Here is a 23,619-nt window from a genome sequence, read left to right on the forward strand (position 1 = left end):
ATCTTAAATTAAGGATACTGACCCTAACTACACATGTAGGTATGGCCGTTCTGCTACAAAATTATTATGCTATGAAAATGATTTTTTTCTTATTGCTGCAGAGGGGGTGGGAATGGTGTTTGTGGAGGGGGTACGCTACGTTCCTCTGAATGAATTTTCTCCTTTTCATCCAAGAGGGCACTTGATAACTTATATGAAATAAAATCTACAAATAAATTACAAGAGATCTTCTCCATTTTGATATAGATGTTTTTATGAAATGTTTGTTTTAGGTAATTGTTCAGACAGAGGGTATAAATCAGAAATATGTCATAATAAAAACGCACACAAATAAGAGAGGGGAACTGTATTCGCCGATTTCAGAATTATTATAAAGAAAGGCAAACACTTTTGGTAGAATCGGTACTGTCTTCAGGGTTTGCCCCATACATGTAACTTACTAATTTTTAATTAAATGAAATAATTCGACAGCATGAGTGATGGTTTTTGTAAACGGTTAAATGTATGATCATGTTACATATATTTTCGTTGTAAGTATAGAATAGGCGTGAAAATAGGTTGAGAAGGAAATTTACGCTCATTCCGTTCTGTTCCGTTGAATACCAATATCCACAGGGGTAATAATATATTGCGTAACGTAACGGAACCAGAATCTTACAAATAAGTCAAGTACTGCTGACATTGTAATTTTAAAGATGGTATGCTTTGGAATGCGTTTCGTTTGTTTTAAATCTCTAACTAATAGAGAATATTTGTTGCTAGCTTAAACTAGTTAGTAAGTTCTGACGTGAAAATACTGTAATATGTTAATATTAGAGTAGTAAGTAATATAATTATGTATATTTTTCTTTAAACAACGAATTTAAACTATAAAATTAAAGATCAATCTTATTTTGAAATGAAATGAATAAAAACAAAATAAATCATTATTTTTAAATTTCAATTTCCCCATTGGATGACCCTTTACTGGTTCCGTTCTGATCCACAAAGTTTCAATAACCCCTGGATACATTTGGGTAAGCTTACCGTTTCCTTATATAGAAAGGCCGATGTATCCGTGTTCGCGTAACGAAATGATGTTTCACCTTAAAGTAATGGAGTATGTACATCATGAAATAGAGAAATGACCTACAGCAAAGACTTATTCACATCACGTTATCAAGTTTAGACATAACGTCATAAACTTTTGACATCAAGTTATAAAGGTTTGACATAATAAAACGATATATTTACACCATGTAATAAAGTGTTGATAAAATGTAAAAATGCATTGATATCATGTAATAAAATGTTGACATAATGTAAGGATAGAATCGCGATACGTACTGCGGTGTTGATATAATGTAAAGATATATTGATATCATGTAATAAAATGTTGACATAATGTAAGGATACATTCGCCCCATGTAATACAGTGTCGAAATAATGTCATGATGTATTGACCTTTGGTTGTACAATGTTGGCATAACGTAAGGGTGATTTTAGATCACAACATAAAAAGTTGACATAATGTAAAGACATGTTTACTTCACCTAACGTGCTTTTGGCATCACGTAATAACGATTTGACCTAGCGTAAAGATATATTCACACCACGTAATGGACTTTGACATAATGTAATGGTAATTTGACATAATGTACCTATAGTCTAATGCTATAAGGCAGCCATGGCGTTCCATACCCGGTCAATTATTCCACTGGAGTCATTAATTCTGCTTTACACTGGCTTATGCAGATCCATTTATAACATCTGTAATGTCGGCATACATGAAGGCGCGTAAATATGCACATCTTAATGAGAATCAAATAAATATATAGTCCCAGACACTTTATGGGGAAAATCTTTTTTAATAAAAACAGTATTAACAGTAATATTGAATTTGTGTGAACAAAACCATTGCATGAGTATTATTTACATTAAAAAGAGTTGTGAGCCCTGTATCTTGCTTAAAACTGTACATTTGACACTTAAGAATTATTACAAATAACAAAAGAATTGACCTATAGATTTGCCGGAAAAGATCATTTTTGAAAGTTATTTGTCTATTTGTATCGTACATATTTTGAAATTTTTCAAATTAGCATTTTGAACATGTCATTTGCTCATGCAATTTAAAAATTTATATCTTTATAAAAATATTTATCTTTGAAGCATTTTCTCAGTAAAATGGTATATTTCTGCATTGTTTTTGGCCTAGGCTTTGACCAGTCTCTGTCCCTTAAAAAATCTTAGATATGTTGATAGGTTTTGAGGGTGATAAAGAAGTTTTCTTTCGGGCACCCCTCGGGTCGAATTTTGCGGACACTGTCACAAATGTTTTCATCCCCTGTTCGATTGCATCTGTACGCATACTTTGTTTTTTTGGTTTTTAATTTAAAACAGCGTTTATTAACACCGTTTATTTTTTATGAAGAATTGTACATTTTGTATATTAAACTTTGATATTGATATTAAATGATATTTGCTCTTTGATTTAAATATATCTATGGAGAAAAGTATATACATGTACCTCACTTATTGTTATGTGCAACGTCAAAAATCATGGGAAAAACTGATGCGTTTGCTTTCCAGAACATCTGTAGGAAATGACACAATTGTTGGAGAAGTAGATGCAGTTCGTTCATTGCAAAGAACGTGTACATTGGTAACATTTTATGCCAAAAATGCATGAGGAAGGTTTATAGATTAGATTAAATTGGGGGTGAGTCAGAGTTTACCGTTCCTTATACAAAGCCGTCAATTCGGGGAAAACATTAACATTGAATGACGATGTGAGCTTACATGTTCAAACATAACTTTTCCTGTTATTTCTATTGAATAAACTAAAGCGATGTGCATTATTTATTTAAAGAGCCAACGTCTATAAATAAATTATTAAATAATCTTCATGCAGAAAAGAAAATTTCATCAACATTGTCTTTTTGTGTGAACTTTATGGTAGTTCTGATTTTTTTATAAATAAAATTATATATTTGTTTCCCATGTTTTTGATAACAAAGAGAAATTAGCCGATTTAATATTCGTGGTCAATGTTCTTTTCAATTTTTTGTACTTTTTTTGCACTAAAACTAATGAAGGGTTAAAAAAGCAAATATTTTATTTCAACTTTTTTTTTTTTTTATACTTTTTTAACATCTATTATTCTGCTTTTGTGTCGAAATATATAACAGAGAAAAAGAGCAGTGGTAAAAAATAAGGTGGTGCTTATATTGTATAAATCTTTATTATAGTATTGTGACCGCGTAGTTTTTACGGTGCTAGAGAATTCTTCTGGGTCTGCATCGGTCGTGTGCAGTACGAACCGGGTGAGGGAATGTTGGCGTAAAGGGTATAAGGTAAAAGGTTGAGGCGCGGTGTGGGCCGTAAGGTAAAAACGAAGGGTAGGTTTGCCGTATTCCCGAAGGTCCACCAGTATACAGTTCCAGAGAAATAAACCAAGTGATGAAGGATTCCGTATTTATTGGACGAGATTCAACGATGACAACATTATAACAATTTAACAGACAGACATATTACAAACAAGTCGGATATGGCCAGTAGTGGCCTCCGGACTCAAGACTCTGGGTGAGTCGGACGTGGCCGAGGCTGGCCGCCGTATTCCAGACTGTCGATTGACAATTGTACAAAACTATATAAAGGAATCTGAACAATGACTATAAATTGACAGGTGATGACATAAGTAAGCTGAGTGAAATATTGACAGTTATCAAATAATTAAATAAACTCAATGAGTCTTTAATGTCCAAGACATGAAAAACTGATAATTGCACAATGTTGTTTAAAGAGATTAGCAGTTCTTGAGACATGGCACTCTGTCTCTTTGAAATCACATTAAGAGTCCGAAAAGTGTCAATCACTAAATGAATAAGTAACTTTGTAAGAAATAAACTGTGAGAAAATATTACGAAACAGATGTTGAATTTTAAAAGTAAAGTCCAAAATAAAGTTATAATTAAACAGCGAATTTTGCACGGTAATAGTATTACAGGTTTACTGAATATTATTGATATTACACCTACATTAACAAACCTATCTTTTTCATTTATACTTGCAGAGATACAAAAATCTCATGAATGAGATTTCATGATCCAGCCCATTTGAAAAGAACAGGAAACTAAATGGAACTAAGTAAATAAATAGGTTTACACAGTGTAACTTAAAAGAATGAAAAAAAAAACAAAAACGTTTGGCAGCTCTTATAGTACAAACCAGCGTACATGTTAAGTGTAATAAATAATAAATATCAAAAGAATTTTTAAAGGCCAAATTTACTTGTGAAATTAAGTATACTTAACCTTTTAGTTTAGGCTAGCATGTAATGGTTTAAATTATTAAAAGCTAGCATTGATTACAAGTTCGTGCAAAAAAATCAAACAATCAGTTTGTAATATTTATAATTGATTAGATTTTTAATTGGTTAATTTTATTTTTAATTGATTGATATTTAATTCTTTTTAATAAAGTTACTTGTCCAATTAATTGGGAGCCTGATTTTTTTTTTTACATGTATGTAGTTTTTTTTTGGAGGGTGAGAGGTACTGATCCACTTCTTCGGAAAAAGTTCCTAAATGACAAAAGGTATAAGGGTATATATACATGTAACTTCTAATTCCCTGTATTTTCGTTCTGCCCCCCTCCCCCACTTAATAAAGCGATCAAAATATATATATGAGAGCATATAGGTACATTTTCATCCTCAACTATTTACTAGTTATTGCTTTTCTTTTTTTTAAATATAATAGTTATTGTATTTTATCAAAGAAATCCTACATGTATATATGTAAAGAAAATTGTACCTCGATGAGCCCAATTTCTCAAATTAAATATATTCAACAATTTATTTGATCTTCACCATTATAATTAAATGACTGTTGTTTACCTCGTGTAAACTCGTGACTTTTATAACTTTACTCACACTTGATTGATGAATACACTGGAATGAAAAATGTTGTCACGTGACATGTTAAAGAGCTATAAAAATCAATATTACCGTATTGACAGGCACATCACTCTAATTTACTATGGCCCACCCATTATTTTCATTTTTATTCAAAAATAACAAATGGCTACAAACCAGGATAATTTTCCGCTGTAATATTTTCTTAGGAATAGCGATAATTCTTTTATCCCCGCAACAGAAATGTGTCAGAATTATGGAAACTGTTTTAACGATGTCGTTTTTATTTACTCCCATTTCACATTATTCATTGTATAAAGAGGGGGCCCCAGAGAGTAGTTATATACAGCATATCATTCTTTAATTTTTTTGTGTACAAGTATTTAACATACTCTAATTCATAGAGAATTTCTATTGATCAACCAAAATTTCAGCGTCAATCATAGAATTATAAGCAAGATGAGCTAAAAATTTTGCTAGGTTTGAGTCATATTTTGTTCACATGAGTTTATTACATTCATGCAGCTTAAGATTTTTAACTTGGTATTTCCTATTCGGCATTTAAAATGAAAAAAAAATGAATGGCCTCAGATCTGTGTACAAACATAGAATTGTGAGCAAATCTCTGTATCTTGCTTATAATTCGAAGCTTAACACTCAAATATGGTAAGTAAATAGAAATTGTAAAAAATTAAACACAAGAAACATGCACTATAACAAATAAAGAACACAATTTATTTTTCAAAATGAATCATATACATGTCTATACCTACATATTTCCGTCAGCGATATTAAACTCTATTTAAACTGAATAAACTCGAGAAAATGCCGAGCATCTCAACAAAACATATTGCATTATTCTACTAATACGCAAAAGATGATACCGAATTACCGATAGCCTGAATGAATTGCATTTAAGTTCTTTCTAATACATGTACATCAGATGTTGCTTAATTTGCGTAGGTAAACAGAAAACTGTTTGATTTACCGAAGTCTCTGTAAAAATCAGGAAATACAAGCGACAGTTCCCAGGTTAACGCAAAGCATTAATGAAAACGAAACGAAAGTCACAAGCTAACACCACCGTCATATGTGAAAACTGTCAACGCATTGAAATATTTAGCCTCAATTTACTTCACCAAAATCGGCACCAATGTATTTTGCATGTTTCAAAGATTCCCTTCGTACACGAACTGTTGCACAACAAACAAATTCATCATTGTCAGATCGACTCGTTTATCATTTAGTGTCATGGCTGCTTTAAACAAAGAACCTCGTTTCAGAATTATGGAATACGAGTCTTGGTAAAATGGGTATGCAAACCCGGGCCGTGGCAAAATAAAATCCGGGGCAGATCGGCAATCGTCAATTCCAAATACGCATTCTTACAGCGAAAACACATATACTGGTCCATCAAATGTCCTGAAATTTTAATGAGATTGGCAGATTAATAACTGCCAATCTTTTGTTTTGCCCAGGCCAAGTCTTGCCTACCCATTTTACCGGATGCCGAACCCGAAGCTATTAAAACACGCCTTATTGAAACACGCCTTTCCTTTATTATTATTTTCGTAATAACTCAGATTTCAAACAGAATAAGCACTTAATTTTTGCAAATTATATTTTCCTTCCCAAGTTTTGAGGTTTTCTCCGCTTTCAATGAAAGTTTTTCTTTCATTTCTGCAATTTATATTCATCTTTCCATAAGAATGCTCTGAGCCAAATTTGGTTGAATTTGGTTAAGTGGTTTTAGAGAAGAAGTTCAACATGTGAAAAGTTTACAGACGGACAGACAGACAGACGGACGACGGACAAAATGTGATCAGAATATCTCACTTGAGCTTTCAGCTCAGGTGAGCTAAAAATACATGTACATGCATATTGCGAGTGTTTTAAAAATTAATTGATTTATTACGCTTTTGAAGCGAGCTGGTAGTTTTTTATCTGGGTCAGAGTTCGACCCCTTTCTCTATTTATGGTTACATTGAAAAGTTATTGTTAAAACGGGCTTGGCCCCTGTGCAAAAAAAAAACCCCAAATCTTTGCCGGTCGTTTATTCTCACTTATTCAGAAAAATAACAAAAAAAACAGGAGAAAAGCTGTCAATGTGACAGCAAACCGGGTTTTCTTTTGTGTGAACAGTATCCATAATCCATTTGTCAATCCTGAATTGATAAATACTACCTATCCAAAGAAATGGGGTACTCTATATGCAATGTTTTGCCAAAAATGATTAAGTTCAACAGCTGATATTTTTTGATAAGTTATCAGAAATCATAATCCTAGCAATTTGCATACTTCTGATATATGTATAATTGATATGCAAAAGAACAATTGCCTATCTCGAAAACTGTACGAGGAGTTATCGGTACAATAAGGGTACCTTTCTGGCAGCCACTCGCCCGCCCGCGATTTTCACTATTTCATAATCGAAAAACCCATTCAAAAATTCTCTCTAAAAATTCTTAGAATTCAGAAGCAATGGGGCTACATGGGACCTCACGGCGGTCTCAGAATCTCATGCCGCTCAAAATAAATTTACCCCCTTAGGAAATTTCTTGACCCGTCTCATACGCATTAACTTATATTCCAGTTTAAATTACGTGTCAAATTATTTTAGAGGATATTAGGCATTTCTTTTTAACCCTTATCGTATAATACCATGAGAATTATATGTATATTACAGAAAGAATGTGGACGCTTAAGATGTAGATTCGGCAGGAATCTGGGCGCACAAGGAGAGTGAAAATTTCATCAATTAATTTTGAATATTTTTCGAATTATAACCGTTATTTGGTTTCTGTTGGATGTGGAATGAGTGGAAAAATATTTGAAATGCTAAAGGTTTTATTATAATATGGGTCTAAATATAGCAACACGATGCAATTCATGCAAAATCCTACTTATTTACAACTGTTTTTAAATGATTTTGTTGTCTCTGGGTCTTCTCTCCACAAATTTGAAACGTGTAAAGGTAACATATTTCAACATTAAAAATGTCGCATTTTTAAAAAAGATGGAGAGATGACCCAGAGATGACTAATTATGTACTTTTCAAATTATTTTTTGAAGGATAAAAAACAAAGTACATTGATATGACAGTGGTGTTTCAAACAGTACTTTATAGAGCATATATTGACAAGTCTCCGTGGCTCAGTGGTTTCGTCCTGGATTTAGTGAATACATACATTCAGTGCTTTGGGTTCAAATCCAACTGGTGGTCTTTTTAAAAAAAATTAAACTTTTTTGTTTTAAATGTATGTTATTATAACATGATGTTGAATTATAATATACCGGTATATTTTAATTTGTTTTTATTGATTTCTAGATCTGCTGTATGAACACTATAAAAAAAATTCTTTTCTTATTACTAGTTTTTTAGGATAACACAATATAACTTCATTAAATAATGTTTTCATTAACATTTCCAACTAGTTATCGGTTTACCTCTCATTGCCATTTTTTGAAAGCTTTGTGAGTTTTTTAATAACCGGAATAGTCATGTACTTCGACTCTCAACATAATATATTTTTGTTGAAACCTGTACATAGCCTTTCGAGGTTATAGACATTTAAATCCCAATTGATTCGTGTCGAGGATTCCTGCAAACTTACAATCTTGTGCGCTCACTTTCTTAGCGCATTTGTCACATCGGCGACGATTTTTATATGCATGACCCTCTTCCTGTTTGGTCTAGTTTCAATCATACCTCTAAAAATTTTCTAAAAATAATACCGGTATTTTCGATAACAAGAGGCCCATGGGCCACATCGCTCACCTGAGGAACAATAGGTATGGTAAAATCAGCTTAATGGAGTCATAATACAAACTATCTGGACAATGTACAATAATACATGTAGATCCTGTATAAATAAAATCCATTTTCCCCTGGATATTCTTATGTTTATAATCATTGGTCCCTTTTCTAACAGGATGATTTTATAGTCATATCATATGTTGAGTATTGCAGTTCTCAAAAAGATCCTTAACAATAGTTTATATATGGGATATAAACGTACATCAACCTCTGAACCTTCTCGTGAGGCCAAAGAAATGTCCTGGGGCCAAAGTCTTAACAATTATAAAGAATCATCTGGCTGATTAGTTTCTGAGAAGATTTTTAAAGATTTACCCTATATATTCCTTTGTTAAACTTTGACCCCCATTGTGGCCCCACCCTACCCCTGGGGATCATGATTTTCACAACTTTGAATCTACACTACCTGAGGATGCTTTCACACAAGTTTCAGCTTTCCTGACTGATTAGTTTCTGAGAGGAAGATTTTTAAAGATTAACTCTGTTTATTCCTATGTAAAACATCGACCTCCCATTGTGGCCCAAACCTACCCCCAGGGTTATCATTTTCACAAATTTGAATTTACACTACCTGAGGATGCTTCTACACAAGTTTCAGCTTTCCTGGCTAATTAGTTTCTGAGAAGAAGATTTTTAAAGATTTACTCTATATCATCATATGTTAAAATTCGACCCCCATTGTGACCCCACCCTACCCCCAGGGGTTATTATTTTCACAACTTTGAATCTACACTACCTGAGGATGCTTCCACACAAGTTTCAGCTTTCATGGCCGATTAGTTTCTGAGAAGAAGATTTTTAAAGATTTACTCTATATATTCCTATGTTAAACTTCAATCTCCCATTGTGGCCCCACCCTATCCCCGGGGGTCATGATTTTTTACAAATTTGAATCTACATTACCTGATGATGCTTTCACACAAGTTTTATCTTTCCTGGCTGATTAGTTTCTGAGAAGAAGATTTTTAAAGATTTACTCTATATATTCATTTGTTAAACTTCGACCCCCCATTGTGGCCCCACCCTCAGGTGAGCTAAAAAGGTTAAGTTTACAATACGTTGGTTTCTGGAAGAACAGACTTTGAAAATTTTCTTAATAAATATTGACAAATTTTTTACTTTTTTAATCTTTAGTTTTTAAGATATGTGTACAAACATAGAATTGTGAGCAAATCTTTGTATCTTGCTTATAATTCGAAGCTTAACACTCAAATATGGTTAGTAAATAGAAACTGTAAACAATTAAACACAAGAAACATGCACTACATGTATAACAAATAAAGAACACAATTTATTTTTTCGAAATTATTCATATATATATTACATGTATATACCTACATATTTCCGTCAGCGATATCAAACTCTATTTAAACTGAATAAACTCGAGAAAATGCCGAGCATCTCAACAAAACCTATTGCATTAATCTGCCATTACGCAAAAGATAATGCCGAATTACCGATAGAATAAATTGTATTTCAGTAGGCACCTACCCCTACATCAGATTTTGCTTAATTTGCGCAGGTAAACAGTTAACTGTTTGATTTAACGAATTCTCTGTTTGATTTAATACGTAAAAATCACGAAATACAGACGATAGTTTCCAGGTAACAAAGCATAAATAATGAAAACGAAACGAAAATTAGAACAAGCTAGCACCAACGTCATGTGTGAAAACTGTCAACGCATTGAAATATCTAGCCTCAATTTATTTCACAAAATCGGCACCAATATATTTTGCATGTTTCAAAATTTCCCTTCATACGCGAACTGTTGCACAACAAGCAAATTCATCATAGTCAGATCGAACCTTTTTCGTATAATGTCATGGCTGCTTTAAACAAAGAACCTCGTTTTAGAAGTATGGAATACGAGTCTTGGTAAAATGGGTATGCAAACCCGGGCCGTGGCAAAATAAAAGCCGGGGCAGATCGGCAATCGTCAATTCCAAATACGCATTATTTTGCAGCAATATTTACAGCGACTACAAATATACTAGTCCATCAAATATCCTGAAATTTTAATGAGATTGGCAGATTAATAACTGCTAATATTTTGTTTTACCCAGGCCAAGTCTTGTCTACCCATTTTATTGTATGCCGAACCCGAACCTATTAAACTGATTGAAACACGCCTTTTCCTTTATTATTATTTTCGTAATAACTCAGATTTGAAACAGAATTACCACTTAATTTTTGCAATTTATATTTTCCTTCCCATAAGGATAATTTATGCTGAACTACGTTGAATTTGCCTCGGTAGTTCTTGAGAAGAAGATTTTTAAAAATGCACCCCCCTTTTTCTACAATTTCAAGGTTTTCTCCGCTTTGAATACAGATCGGACTTTTATTTCTGCAATTTATATTCGCCCTCCCATAAGGATGCTTTGTGCCAAATTTGGTTGAAATTGGATAAGTGGTTTTAGAGAAGAAGTTTAAAATGTAAAAAGTTTACAGACGGACAGACGGACAGACGGACAGACGGACGGACGGACAGACGGACAGACGGACAGACGGACAGACGGACGACGGACAAAAGGTGATCAGAAAAGCTCACTTGAGCTTTCAGCTCAGGTGAGCTAAAAAAAAGTGTCGTTCATTAAAAGCTTATTGCAACAATTAAGCTGAATATTATGTTTATTTTTTCATCCATTTCGGCGATTACGGCATGCCGTTTCCCCGCAGCAAGGCAGTTGCCATATAAGGTCATGTCAAAATTCGACAAAATTGTAGACTTTACGTTTGTCAATGTGTATCATGTCATATGCCGAGCCTGAAGATACAAATGCAGAGACTACGGATTGAAAGTGTGCATAATTGAATGTTTAATTAACTGATGAAAGTAATAAAGCTGCAAATTGTGCATCATGCGAAGGAACCGAGTGCATGAGTCAAATCTTACACGTGTATATGCCCGAATTTTATAGGTTACACGATCAGAATTACACATATTTATACTCAGACTCGCACACCAACACGATTACATATTCGGATTTACAAGTTTACATGTCTGGATTTTTAAACACGATTACCCTAAAATTTCTAAATAAGATCATAATGAACAACTTTTGCAGCAACAGTCATATTGAAATCTTAACCGTTTTTGAGTTATCAAACTGTTTAGACACTTTCCGAATGTAAGCTGATACACTGTCTATGGTAGTAGGTAAAGGTATAATCTTTTTTATTTACTATGAAAATCGTTCAAATTGGAATTTTTGAGTTTGCAGTTTAATAAATAAACCAATGTGTGCATTACAACAAGACGCAAATCTTGTGTATTACAAAACGGCAGACCGCTCGCTAGTCCAGCTAGCTCGGCCGCGGGCAAGGGATTGAATACGTAATTGTTCACATGCACAGCTCGGAATCTACACCCCTGCAAATGTGTTCGGAATGTTTTCTTTCTCGTTGCTAAGTAAGTTATAAATCCAGAGGTGCTCCATGAAAGTTCACGAGACTTCACCGAGATTTGTTCAGTTCCTTTGAAATTTCGAGCGGAAGTATGTGTTCGGATAATATTCTCAAAATATGTAAGTAATTGTCGTTTTTCATATCATACCCTACTTTGATTTATATTAAAACATGAAAATCTTTAAAGATGTATGTCTAATTTCACCATCTAGCGGTTATTTATATTAAACGATGAATTCAGAATAGAGTTATCGTTTGTGTTCAACCACGTGTAGAGATGTTGAAAATATAAACATTGGGTTGCTTAATAAAGTCACAGCCATGTTTGATGCTTTTGGTGTGCAATACCATGTTTTTAGAAAACAAATGGGTGTCTGATTCGCATAAAAACCTAGTATATCGAGCCAATTTCAAGGAACATTCTGCATAAAATATATAGTCTGTTTACTATTGATGCTATTACTAGGTCAGGCGCGGATCGAAAATTAATCCTATGGGGGGGGGGGGGGTCTCTATTAAAGCATGTTAATTGTTGCAACAGCAGACAAAAACTATTTTTTTTTTGTCATTTATTTCTAGAACATATTTTATCCACCAATTAATAAAGTTAAAGTTTATAATCAATAAAACTTTAGATTTTATATTTGATTACAAATACCTAGACTCTATAAGATATAGACTATAAACACGAGGCATGATTTTTACTGCGAAAGTGAAAGGGTCAAATAAAATCAGGTGGTCTAAAATTTAAATGACAATAACATTCGCAGGGGTGATCTAGCTAGATTTTAAATGCGACTCAAATGCATTGCATAGAAGCAGTTTTTTTTTTTTATCCATAATGTGTTTCACTAGAAAATAACTAAATTGTTTAAACACTTTCCGTAATGTGTAAACTGGTACCTTTTATGTCAGTTATACGCACAAATACCCCGTTTATTTGTCAAATAAAACACAAATACATGGTAACAAGTCTAGCTTTTTACTCTCATATTACGCAATACCCGAACAAAATAGTATTGTTACATTAATAAGATCATAATGAACAACTTTTGCAGCGTGACGTCACAATTTAAAAAAATTTCAAATAAGGGCAATATCTATCAGATCTGAAAGTTTCACGTAAATTGACCGAGTAGTTTCTGCGAAATCGTGTACACAAAATTTGTAAGAAAAAAAAAGACTAGGGAAAAAGAAACCGAACGAAAACAACCCTAACAAGCATTCTGAGAGTATTGCATAAGCAATACACGTCCCCTACCGGTTTGTGGAAATTGTGAAAACAATGCACTGTTATGCAGAATATCAAACCCGAACATTGAAAAATTGGAATATAAAAAAATAATTTTCTCGAAAATATGTCAACCAGACGCTACAAAAGTGTAAACATGATCTGTAGTTTGACATTTTGAAGCTGTTCAGCAAATTTCATATTATTCCTTAAACGCATAAAGAAAAAAAGTGTGGAAAACTGAAGTGGGACAGACAGACAGACAGACAGACCGACAGACGGACGGACGGACCGACGGACAGACAGACGGACTGACGGACGCAGAGGAAAGCTATAGTCCCCTCTGGTGAAACCGGTAGGGGACTAATAATAATAAGAACCGTACAAAAACAATAAGTCTCCAAACTTTGTTTGGGAGACTTAACTAAATAGGATATCCACAGAAATCTTTTTATTAACAAATTCCTAGTTGTTAATCCTTGCTGCTTCTTTTATAGGGTATACAAAATGACTTATTGGCTTGAATGATTAATAAGTTATCTGTATTTGTACATTTTTTCATTACCGAACATCCCAGCCAATTGCTATTAACATCTCAGCCCAACATCGAATCATGTGGAAAATAACAGGTTCAATAAAAATACAACTCTTGTTCTTAATAAATATGTAAAATCTATGATCAATATTTTTGTTGTTGAAAAAAATAATCCATAAAATAACAAGCTATATTACATACAAATTACATGTTATGCAGTTAATTGTAAACTCTGGGTATATATGAATTAATGCATTGGACATTCAGAAAAATGTGTTACCAATATGTTCCTATAAAGATCTTCGATTGTTCACATTAATCTTTCATTTCCATTACTTACAGAAATGATTTACCGGTACATGTAATTTCTTATTTGATTTTGGTCACAAGAATTTTGATATTTGTATGAAAGAATGCTGGATAGAATTGCATGTACCTAATTTGTTTGATGAGTACTGTATATACATGTTTGTGTCTATTTATGGATTGTGGGACATTGTCATGTTTATGCATGTTTGAGTCTTCTGTTCATGGATTGTGGGTCATTATCCTAGATTTCTTATTCTAACATTTTTTCAGTGGATTGTTCATTACTTTTTGTGTCTTTGAGTTTACTTAATACACATTTGTGTACCTGGTATATGCATTCATTCATATAGAGTTTATACATGTGTACATTAAAAGAAATATATGTGAATGCTTGTGGTTTTTGAATCGCTTTCATATAATTATAAATGTTTGTGTCTGTTCATGAATTGTTGGTCACTGTCAGAGATTATTTGCTCTAACATTTTCCCTATAGTTTGTCACTGACTTTTTGTATCTTTGAATTTAGGTATTTGTTCATTTGCAAACATATATAATATGTGAATGCATATGGTTTTGGAGCTGCTTTCATATTATCATGTATTTGTCTGTTCATTGGATGTTGGTCACTGTCATTGATTGTTTGCTCAAACATTTTTTCTTTGGGTTGTTCTTGAGTTTTTTTGTGTCTTTAAGGTCAGATATTTTACTGTTTATACATGTATGTGTACATATATATAGGAAGTTTATATATATATATATATATATATATATATATATACACACACACACACACACACACACACACACACACACACACACACACACACACACACACACAAATATGCGATTGCAGATAGTCTTTTAGTATTTAAACATTGAAACATTATTTCTTGAAAGATGTGGTCACATAACTGTAACGGTGTGTGTATACAAGTTGAATAAAAAGCACTAGCGGGTTATGAAAATTTGTTTGTACACACTGTTGCAGTAATCAGATCACCTGTCTTTGAAAAATAAGGATTCAATGGCTATATTTATGTTTTTTACCTTTCCACAATTATGATTTATTTTTCAAAATCTCTGCTATTCTATGAGTAATGCGCATTTAACAGAGGAGCCCATGGAACAGCCGAACCATGCTGACAAAAATAGTGCACTGTGTTATAAATAGTATTCAAATGAATATAACCTTTGATATAGTATTAAATTGATAAATTCATTTTACTGTTTACAAATATTAACATAAATGAAATGTATATTAGCATTAGTAAAATTTCAGGTCATGATGCGGTTGAAGCCACGAGGAAAGTCAGTTATTCATGATCTTCAAGAAATACTGAAAGAAGATAGTATGCGTATGCACCAGATTTGGTAATTAGGTCTTTTTACTCAGATCAATCAGTGCAATTTAATAGATGGTAAGAAGTGAAACTAAATATTGTCATAGTATACACGTTTGTGTTTGTAAATGGGATGTGGGTCACTGTTGTACATTGGTTGTTCAAGCTTATTGTTGAAGTCCTGCTATGGCATGTGTTTATGGTTTGTTGATCACTAGGTAATCAACATGTTCATGGAATTTCAGTCACTGTTTCAGGGTTTTTTGTATTCAAACATGTCTGATTATGGGGTTTTGTTCAATATAAGTATCAGTAATATGATGCAGCTAGAGTTGTCAGTTCTTGTTTTTTGGTCACTGTTGTAAGATGCTTGATTGTGATGATTTTCGTGTGTGTGTATATCCCTTCAAAAGTTTGAGTAAGGAAACTAAAGTTGTCTCTTTTTTGTTATATTCAAGGGGCATAACTAATGATGACAGAAGGACGGAATGACAGAACAGGGTAACACTAAAAGCCCTCTACCATTTCATGGCTGGGGCATAAAAAACAAAAATCTATATGGAGGGCAGATAATTACTGACCACAATGGTGTAAAGAGCCATCAAGAAAAACTTGTTACTTTGTGTTACAATAACAAAATAAATCTACATCATATATAGAGAAAAAATAATAAATGGCACTTCAGTTAATCGAACAGAATAGGGTAACAAAGGAAAAATTAAAACTCACAAAACAAACTGTGAATCAACCACTTCTAAGCACTAAAAATAAAATTTAATGCACTCAGTACAATCTTCATTTAGAAACTATGATAAGTTCATGGTGTGTGTTTCAAAACTAATATAACATTTCCAAAACATACCAGGTAATTGAATTTACCTATAAGTAAAACATAAATGAAAATTTTTTTGTTTACCCATTTACAAGATATGAATTTACCTTAAAATATGAGTGCACAACCCTTAATTAACTTGTTGACATAATGTTCGCAAATCAAACTGTGAATGACTCAAATGAATTCTATTCTCTAATATGTTGCGCCAAAATCAAACAGTATTAGCTCGACTTGAATTAAAACTTGTATTCTGAATCTGCTCGCAATAAGTTGATCATATCATTAACATATAATTAGTAGATCCTTATAGGGCACTAAAAATTACCCAACAGCACTTTAGGCTCTTAAATTCCTCTTACAGAATTCTAAGCTCTCTGGTATCACCATGAATGAGATCTTTGCCACTAAATCCTCCATGGAAAAGGATTCTGTCCTGAGCTACACAACAGGCATGGCCAGCCCGCTCAACTTTACTTGTTCCCACCTTGTAGAAATTAATATTTGGTGTATTGGTCATCAGGAGAATATCTCCCACTGGTTGCGAGTTCTGGCCACGAAAAGTTTCACCTCCATGAATAAGAATGGTGGAGGGGCCTTCGATGGCAATGTGATGTTTGCGCCCTCCTGGCATTTTTGACATTGGGGGTAAGGATTTGGCAATGGTGAGAATGTTTTCCATCAGATCGTTTTGGGGGTGTCCACTTCGATAGCCTTTGTGCACCTCTAGTAACTGGTCGTTCCTCCCTCCGATGATGTACAGAGTGGGACCAATGAAGCTGGTTGTGTGGCCCGACCGTGACTCAGTGAAGCGACTATATTCCTCGTAATGGAATTCAAATCTGTCCAGACAGCCCTTTAACATGTACACATTGCCTGTATATTCACTCCCTGGTTGCATGCGTAGAGTTCCTTCCCTTCCTATCACGATGATACTCCCATTGCTCAGCAGTGAGGCAGTGTGGGAACTCAGACCAGCATCGTCGGGAAAACCTGTCACCTTTGGATAAATCCACTCCTCCTTTACTGTGTCAAAAACTACAATGGACGATGTTCTAGCTTTCCCATTCCACCCTCCAATCAAAACAATGTACTTTTTAGCCAATGGAATACATGCATGATGACTGAGAGCTGGGCTGTTTGGAGCCCTCACTTCATTCCATATCATGGTGTCCATATCCAGCTTGAAGATCTTCTTGGATGGTTGAGTGCTGTACCTTGCTTCAATCCCTCCATGAACATACAGGGAATTTCCTGCAAACAGAGAGTTTTTGGATATCAGAAATATAGTCTAAATACATGTATACGAGGAAAATTTCAAAATTCTATGACATACTTATTCATGCAAAGTTTTTATTCAACATCTTCTATGGTTCATTTTTTTTAAACCTTTTATTGTCCCAACTTAATAAAAAGGCAATATATTTGGTGGCAGGGTTGGGGCCCAGGGTTCACAAAGTGCTAGGTTAGGCCTAAGAAAAAACATAGGTAATCATAGATTACTAAGCTCACCGAGACGGAGCATCACCCTTATGAGACATCACCTTCATAAGACCACCTTTATCATTTTATATGAAAATCATACTTTATGATCTTGGATATTCATGGATTCTGTTTTGACAAAATATCGTATATCATCTGATAAATTTTTTTATGATAATCATATGTTAATATGTAAATCAATACAATGATATAAAATTAAATATTGCATCATGTCATATTTCTAATATAATATATATCATATAATAAATAAAATACCGTAATAAACAATAATGAGATTTGATATTGTAACGTATGATATGACATTGTATTGTGTTATACCTTATTGTATTTGATCACATAATACAATATCATAAAATATAATACAATATAGTATCATATTACAATATCATATTACATAATACATCATAACACTGAAACATGATATTATATTGTATAATATAGAATGATATTGTATTGAATGAAACTGAAACATATTTGATACATTATATGATATTATATCATATAATACAATATAATTTAATTCCAACATTGTATCCTATCAAATGATACAATATTATGTGATATGGTAAAATATCATAAAATACATTATTATATTATACATATTGCATCATATGACACAATAAAATATATTACAATATCATATAATACAATTTCATGTGATATGATAATATATCATATAAACCAATATCATATCATACAATATCGTATGATACAATATAATATAATATAACAATATCATATAATACAATTTCATGTGATATAATTCTATATTACTGAAACCAATATCATATTATACAATATTGTATGATACAATATTATAGAATATACAATATTGTATCATAGGATACAATATAATATTTTGCAATATCTTATGTAATGTGATAAAATAATAAATTAAAAATACAATATTATATTATACAATATTGTATCATAATATACAATACTATACATAACAATATCATGATACATAATCATATCATAAAATATCAAAAAAATGATACAATATCATATCGTATCGTATAACTTTTTATAATATAACATATGATATCATATTGTATCATATCAAACAATATTGTTTCATATCATACAATACTTTATCATAGGAATCATGTTATATCATTTATCAACAAACACATCTATCTATCGTGCTGGTTTGAGTGAGGTAGGAGATTTCTTTAGCATCCTTGATAATGGAGATCAAGCTCTGCTTCTGAAGCAACCTCTGCATTTAATTTATAATAAAGTTAAATCAACTATGCAAGCTATCATCTATAAAACATGTGACCTGTTCCAAAAAACTAAACCTCATCCAGCATCCGAAACCTATGGCTCAGATTCAGCATTCAAGCCCATCAGGTGCATTTGTATCATAAGACGCATCATCCATGCAATTTTGGTGAAGTTTGGACCAGTAATAACTAAGATATCATCATCAGAGGGCACTAGCAATTAAAACCTTAACCTCCAGCATCCGCAACCTATGGCTCAGATTCAGCATCCATGCCTGTCAGGTGCATCTGTATCATAAGACACACCATCCATTCAAGTTTGGTGAAGTTAGGACCAGTAATAACTAAGATTTATTTTTTAGCATCCTTGATAATGGAGATCAAGCTCTGCATCTGAAGCTACCTCTGGGATTCATTCATATTACAGTTAAATCAACTATGCAAGTTTGAAATAGTACTATCATCTATTAAACATGTGACCTGTTCCTAAAAACTTAACTTTATCCAGCATATGAAACCAGACTATGCATTCAAGCCTGTCAGGTGCATCAGTATCATAAGACACACCATCCATGGAAGTCTGGTGAAGTAAGGACAAGTAATAACTAAGATATCATCATCAGAGGGCACCTGTTTCAAAAACTTTATCTAACCAGCTCTTAAAACCTTAACCTCCTCCAGCATCCGAAACCTATTGCTCAGATTCAGCATTCAAGCTTGTCAGGTGCATCAGTATCATAAGACGCACCATCCATACAAGTTTGGTGAAGTTAGGACCAGTAGTAACTAAGATATAATCATCAGAGGGCACCTGCAACAAAAACTTAACCAGCTCTAAAAACCTTAACCTCTTTCAGCATCCGAAACCTATTGCTCAGATTCAGCATTCAAGCTTGTCAGGTGCATCAGTATCATAAGACGCACCATCCATCCATACAAGTTTGGTGAAGTTAGGACCAGTAGTAACTAAGATTAATCATCAGAGGGCACCTGCAACAAAAACTTTAACCAGCTCTATAAACCTTAACCTCTTCCAGCATCCGAAACCTATTGTTCAGATTCAGCATTCAAGCTTGTCAGGTGCATCAGTATCATAAGACGCATCATCCATACAAGTTTGGTGAAGTTAGGACCAGTAGTAACTTAGATATTGCTATCAATGGGCACCCGCAACAAAAACTTTAACCTGCTCCAAAAACCTTAACCTCCTCCAGCATCCGAAACCTATAGCTCAGATTCAGCACTCAAGCCTGTCTGGTGCATCAGTATCATAAGGCACACCATCCATGCAAGTTTGGTGAAGTACAGACCAGCAGTAACTAAGATACTGCTATCAAAGGGGACCTGCAACAAAAACTTTAACCTGGTCCAACAACCTTAACCTCCTCCAGCATCTGAAATTTAGGACCCAGATTCAGCATCCAAGTCTTTCAAGTCCATAAGTAGGTCCAGATGCATCATCCATGCAAGTTTGGTGAAGATAGGACAAGTAATAGCTTAGATACAGGACCTGCAACAAAAACTTTAACCAGGTCCGGACGCCGACGCCGACGCCGACGCCGACGCCGAGGGTATAGCATAAGCTCTCCTTGACTTCTTCTCGGTGAGCTAAAAAGTGTTTGTTTCCGCTTTCCCGACCAACCCTAGCTTTTACCCCCCGACTCAAAACTTTCTTTTAGGATTTTTGATGGAAAATCGTTTATTTTCGTTTTTATCTGATTTGGAAAAAAAATTACTCAAAATTTTGGTCACAAAATGCTTGAAGCAGTTACTCTTCTCAAATCAGTGTAACTCAAACGTTTTGTTTCAAAATGGCTGTATGTTTCCATGTGTTGTAGATTTTAATAATGCTCTCATCGTTGGCAGAGGAAGTATCTGATATATAATATCATTTTTGTGTTTTCTTAAGACCAGCTTAATAGTCAGGAATGATATTAAAAGTCAGTGTGCGAAATTAACGGTAGACCGATAGACAAAATCTATAGAAAATACGCCTGGTCTATAGTAATTCGAATATTTGTAGACCAACTTGTCTACAGAATGAACGCAGCCTGTCGTCAAGTCGATTGAACATTTTACTCAATACCTTTTTAAATACACTGCGATAAGAAGCAGAATGTATATGCCATGTGCTATTTAAAAGTCAAAAACAATATTCAGAGCATGTCATTTTTTGACAAACTGAAGTATTCACAAGGTGCTAGACCTGGGAAAAACCCCCGGATAGTCATACATTAGTCTAGTTTTCGCATTCGTGAACCCAGACTGCACACCTGGAATTCATGACCAACGTTCAGTTTTCCTTACGTTGTCTTAGATTCTGCGCTTTTGTTTCCTATTGTATCGTGTTATCTACAGTATGCAAGGGAATAGGGTATTTCATATATCTATTTCCCTTTACTTTATCTGAGTTTATTTGATTGGTATTACAAAATAATCATTGCAAGGCAATGTCACTGTGTGTGGGTTTAGAGCCGGGCACCCTTCACCATGTCCTATAGTATGAGTTCCTATTGTGTTGTGAAGTACCACGTTATTTCACCATGTTCACCCTGAATAAAATTACAATACAAATAAAGAATAATATTTTTTGTTGTTTTTGGTCTATAGGAAATCAGTCAGGTCTATAAATTTTGAAAATGTTGTAGACCGATTGTCTATAGTACAAAAAAGTTAATTTCGCACACTGTTAAAAGTATTTCTCATTTTATACCATTCAGCAGTGTCAATATCTAACCGGCATGTATGGATACTGCAATATTAAAGGGAAAAAAAATACTTGAAAAAAAAAAAATTCCGACCGACTGACCCTACTTTTTTTCAGCATGAAAGCGGAAACAAACCATTTTTTTTGTTAGGCCTTACATACAGTTATATATATATATATATATATATATATATATATATATATATATATATATATATATATATATATATATATATATAAACTTTCATGAAAGGTTTTTCTTTTTAACATTTATACATCATTCACCCAAACACATGCATATGAAAATATGTAGATAACTATAATTTTACGTTAATCTTGCTTTAGCAATAGACAATTGTATTACATCATCTGTAATGCACAAAAAATAATTATCCTATATCTTTAAAACATTATCAGGTTCGGTTGCTTATCAAAACTTTCCATGTCACCATTTTATTATAAATATGTTTCTCATATCATATTCCAAACTGTTCTCTGAACCAAATCAAAACATTTTCCCAAATATTTTCAACATATTAACATTCCCAGAAAAAAAGACACAGTGTTTCTGGATATATCTTACAAAAACTACGTAAATTTGCATTGGTAATGCCAATTTTACATAAGAATGTATTGGTTGCTAAGGTTCTATGTAAAATTCTATAGTTGAACCACCTTAATTGTATATCATTTGTTATTTTTAAAAACAAAATATTTTGTTTTTTCCACCAAGAGTTGTTAACATTTAAATCTAAAATATTTTCCCATTTGATATTTCACTTTTTGTATTTCTGACTAATAAAAACATCATAGAAATCTCTACCACTTTGTTTGCTTTTTGTAATTAATTGCAAGAATTTTGGGAAAAAAGGTTGACTTCTTTGAATATTATCATAGTCATAATTCAAATGTAATTTTCTAATACAATCAATTACTCCAAAAAATAATGTAAAAGGTGTTTTTAAATCAAATTTTGTACAAAATTCATGATATCCTAGCAAAGTTCCGTCCTTATCGTAACAAGAGATGTTTGTGAAACACTTATGCCCCCCTCCCGTGGAAACATCCACAAAGAAAATGAACGTAAACTGCAAATATTTGGAATTTTTCTAAGTCCAAACGCCATTACTCTGTCGAAAATTGCTCGATCGAACCCAATATCAAACCTATATATTATCAAGATAAACCTGTATACCAAATTTAATTTCAATATGTTCATCCTCTGCGAAAAAAATGAGCGGAAACTGCAAATAACTCGAATTTTTTTAAGTCCAAACGCCATTACTCTGTCGAAAATTACTCGATCGAACCCAATATCAAACTTGACCTAGATATTATCAAGATAAACCTGTATACCAAATTAAATTTCAATATGTTCATCCTCTGCGAAAAAAAATGAGCGGAAACTGCAAATAACTCAAATTTTTTAAAGTCCAAACGCCATTACTCTGTCGATAATTGCTCGATCGTACCCAATATCGAATTTCACCTAGATATTATCAAGATAAACCTGTTTACCAAATTTAATTTCAATTTGTTTATCCTATGCGAAGAAAATGAGCAGAAACTGCAAATAACTCGAATTTTTCTAAGTCCAAGGGCCATAACTCTGTCGAAAATTGCTCGATCGTACCCAATATCAAACTTCACCTAGATATTATCATGATAAACCTGTATACCAAATTTCATTTCAATATGTTCATCCTCAGCAAAGAAAACAAGATATCTGTGAGCCAATGCTCACTATTGATACCCCCCCCCCCCCCCCCTCTGATGTGAATATGCAAAATAAGCAAAGTCGACATTTA

General features: G+C 33.2%; 1 protein-coding gene across 2 annotated transcripts in view; it reads right to left on the minus strand.

Moving 5' to 3' along the window:
• Positions 1-13,093: 13,093 nt before the first annotated feature.
• The window catches only part of LOC128174024 (kelch domain-containing protein 9-like), a 37,219-nt gene continuing 26,693 nt past the window's right edge, over positions 13,094-23,619 (minus strand). For both annotated transcript variants that reach the window (XM_052839679.1, XM_052839671.1), the window contains exon 3: positions 13,094-17,626. In XM_052839679.1, the coding sequence (XP_052695639.1) occupies positions 16,731-17,626 (896 nt within the window). In that variant the 3' untranslated portion in view covers positions 13,094-16,730. The remainder of the gene's footprint in view (positions 17,627-23,619) is intronic.

This window comes from Crassostrea angulata, chromosome 1 (genome assembly GCF_025612915.1).
Source record: "Crassostrea angulata isolate pt1a10 chromosome 1, ASM2561291v2, whole genome shotgun sequence".
NCBI lineage: Eukaryota > Metazoa > Mollusca > Bivalvia > Ostreida > Ostreidae > Magallana > Magallana angulata.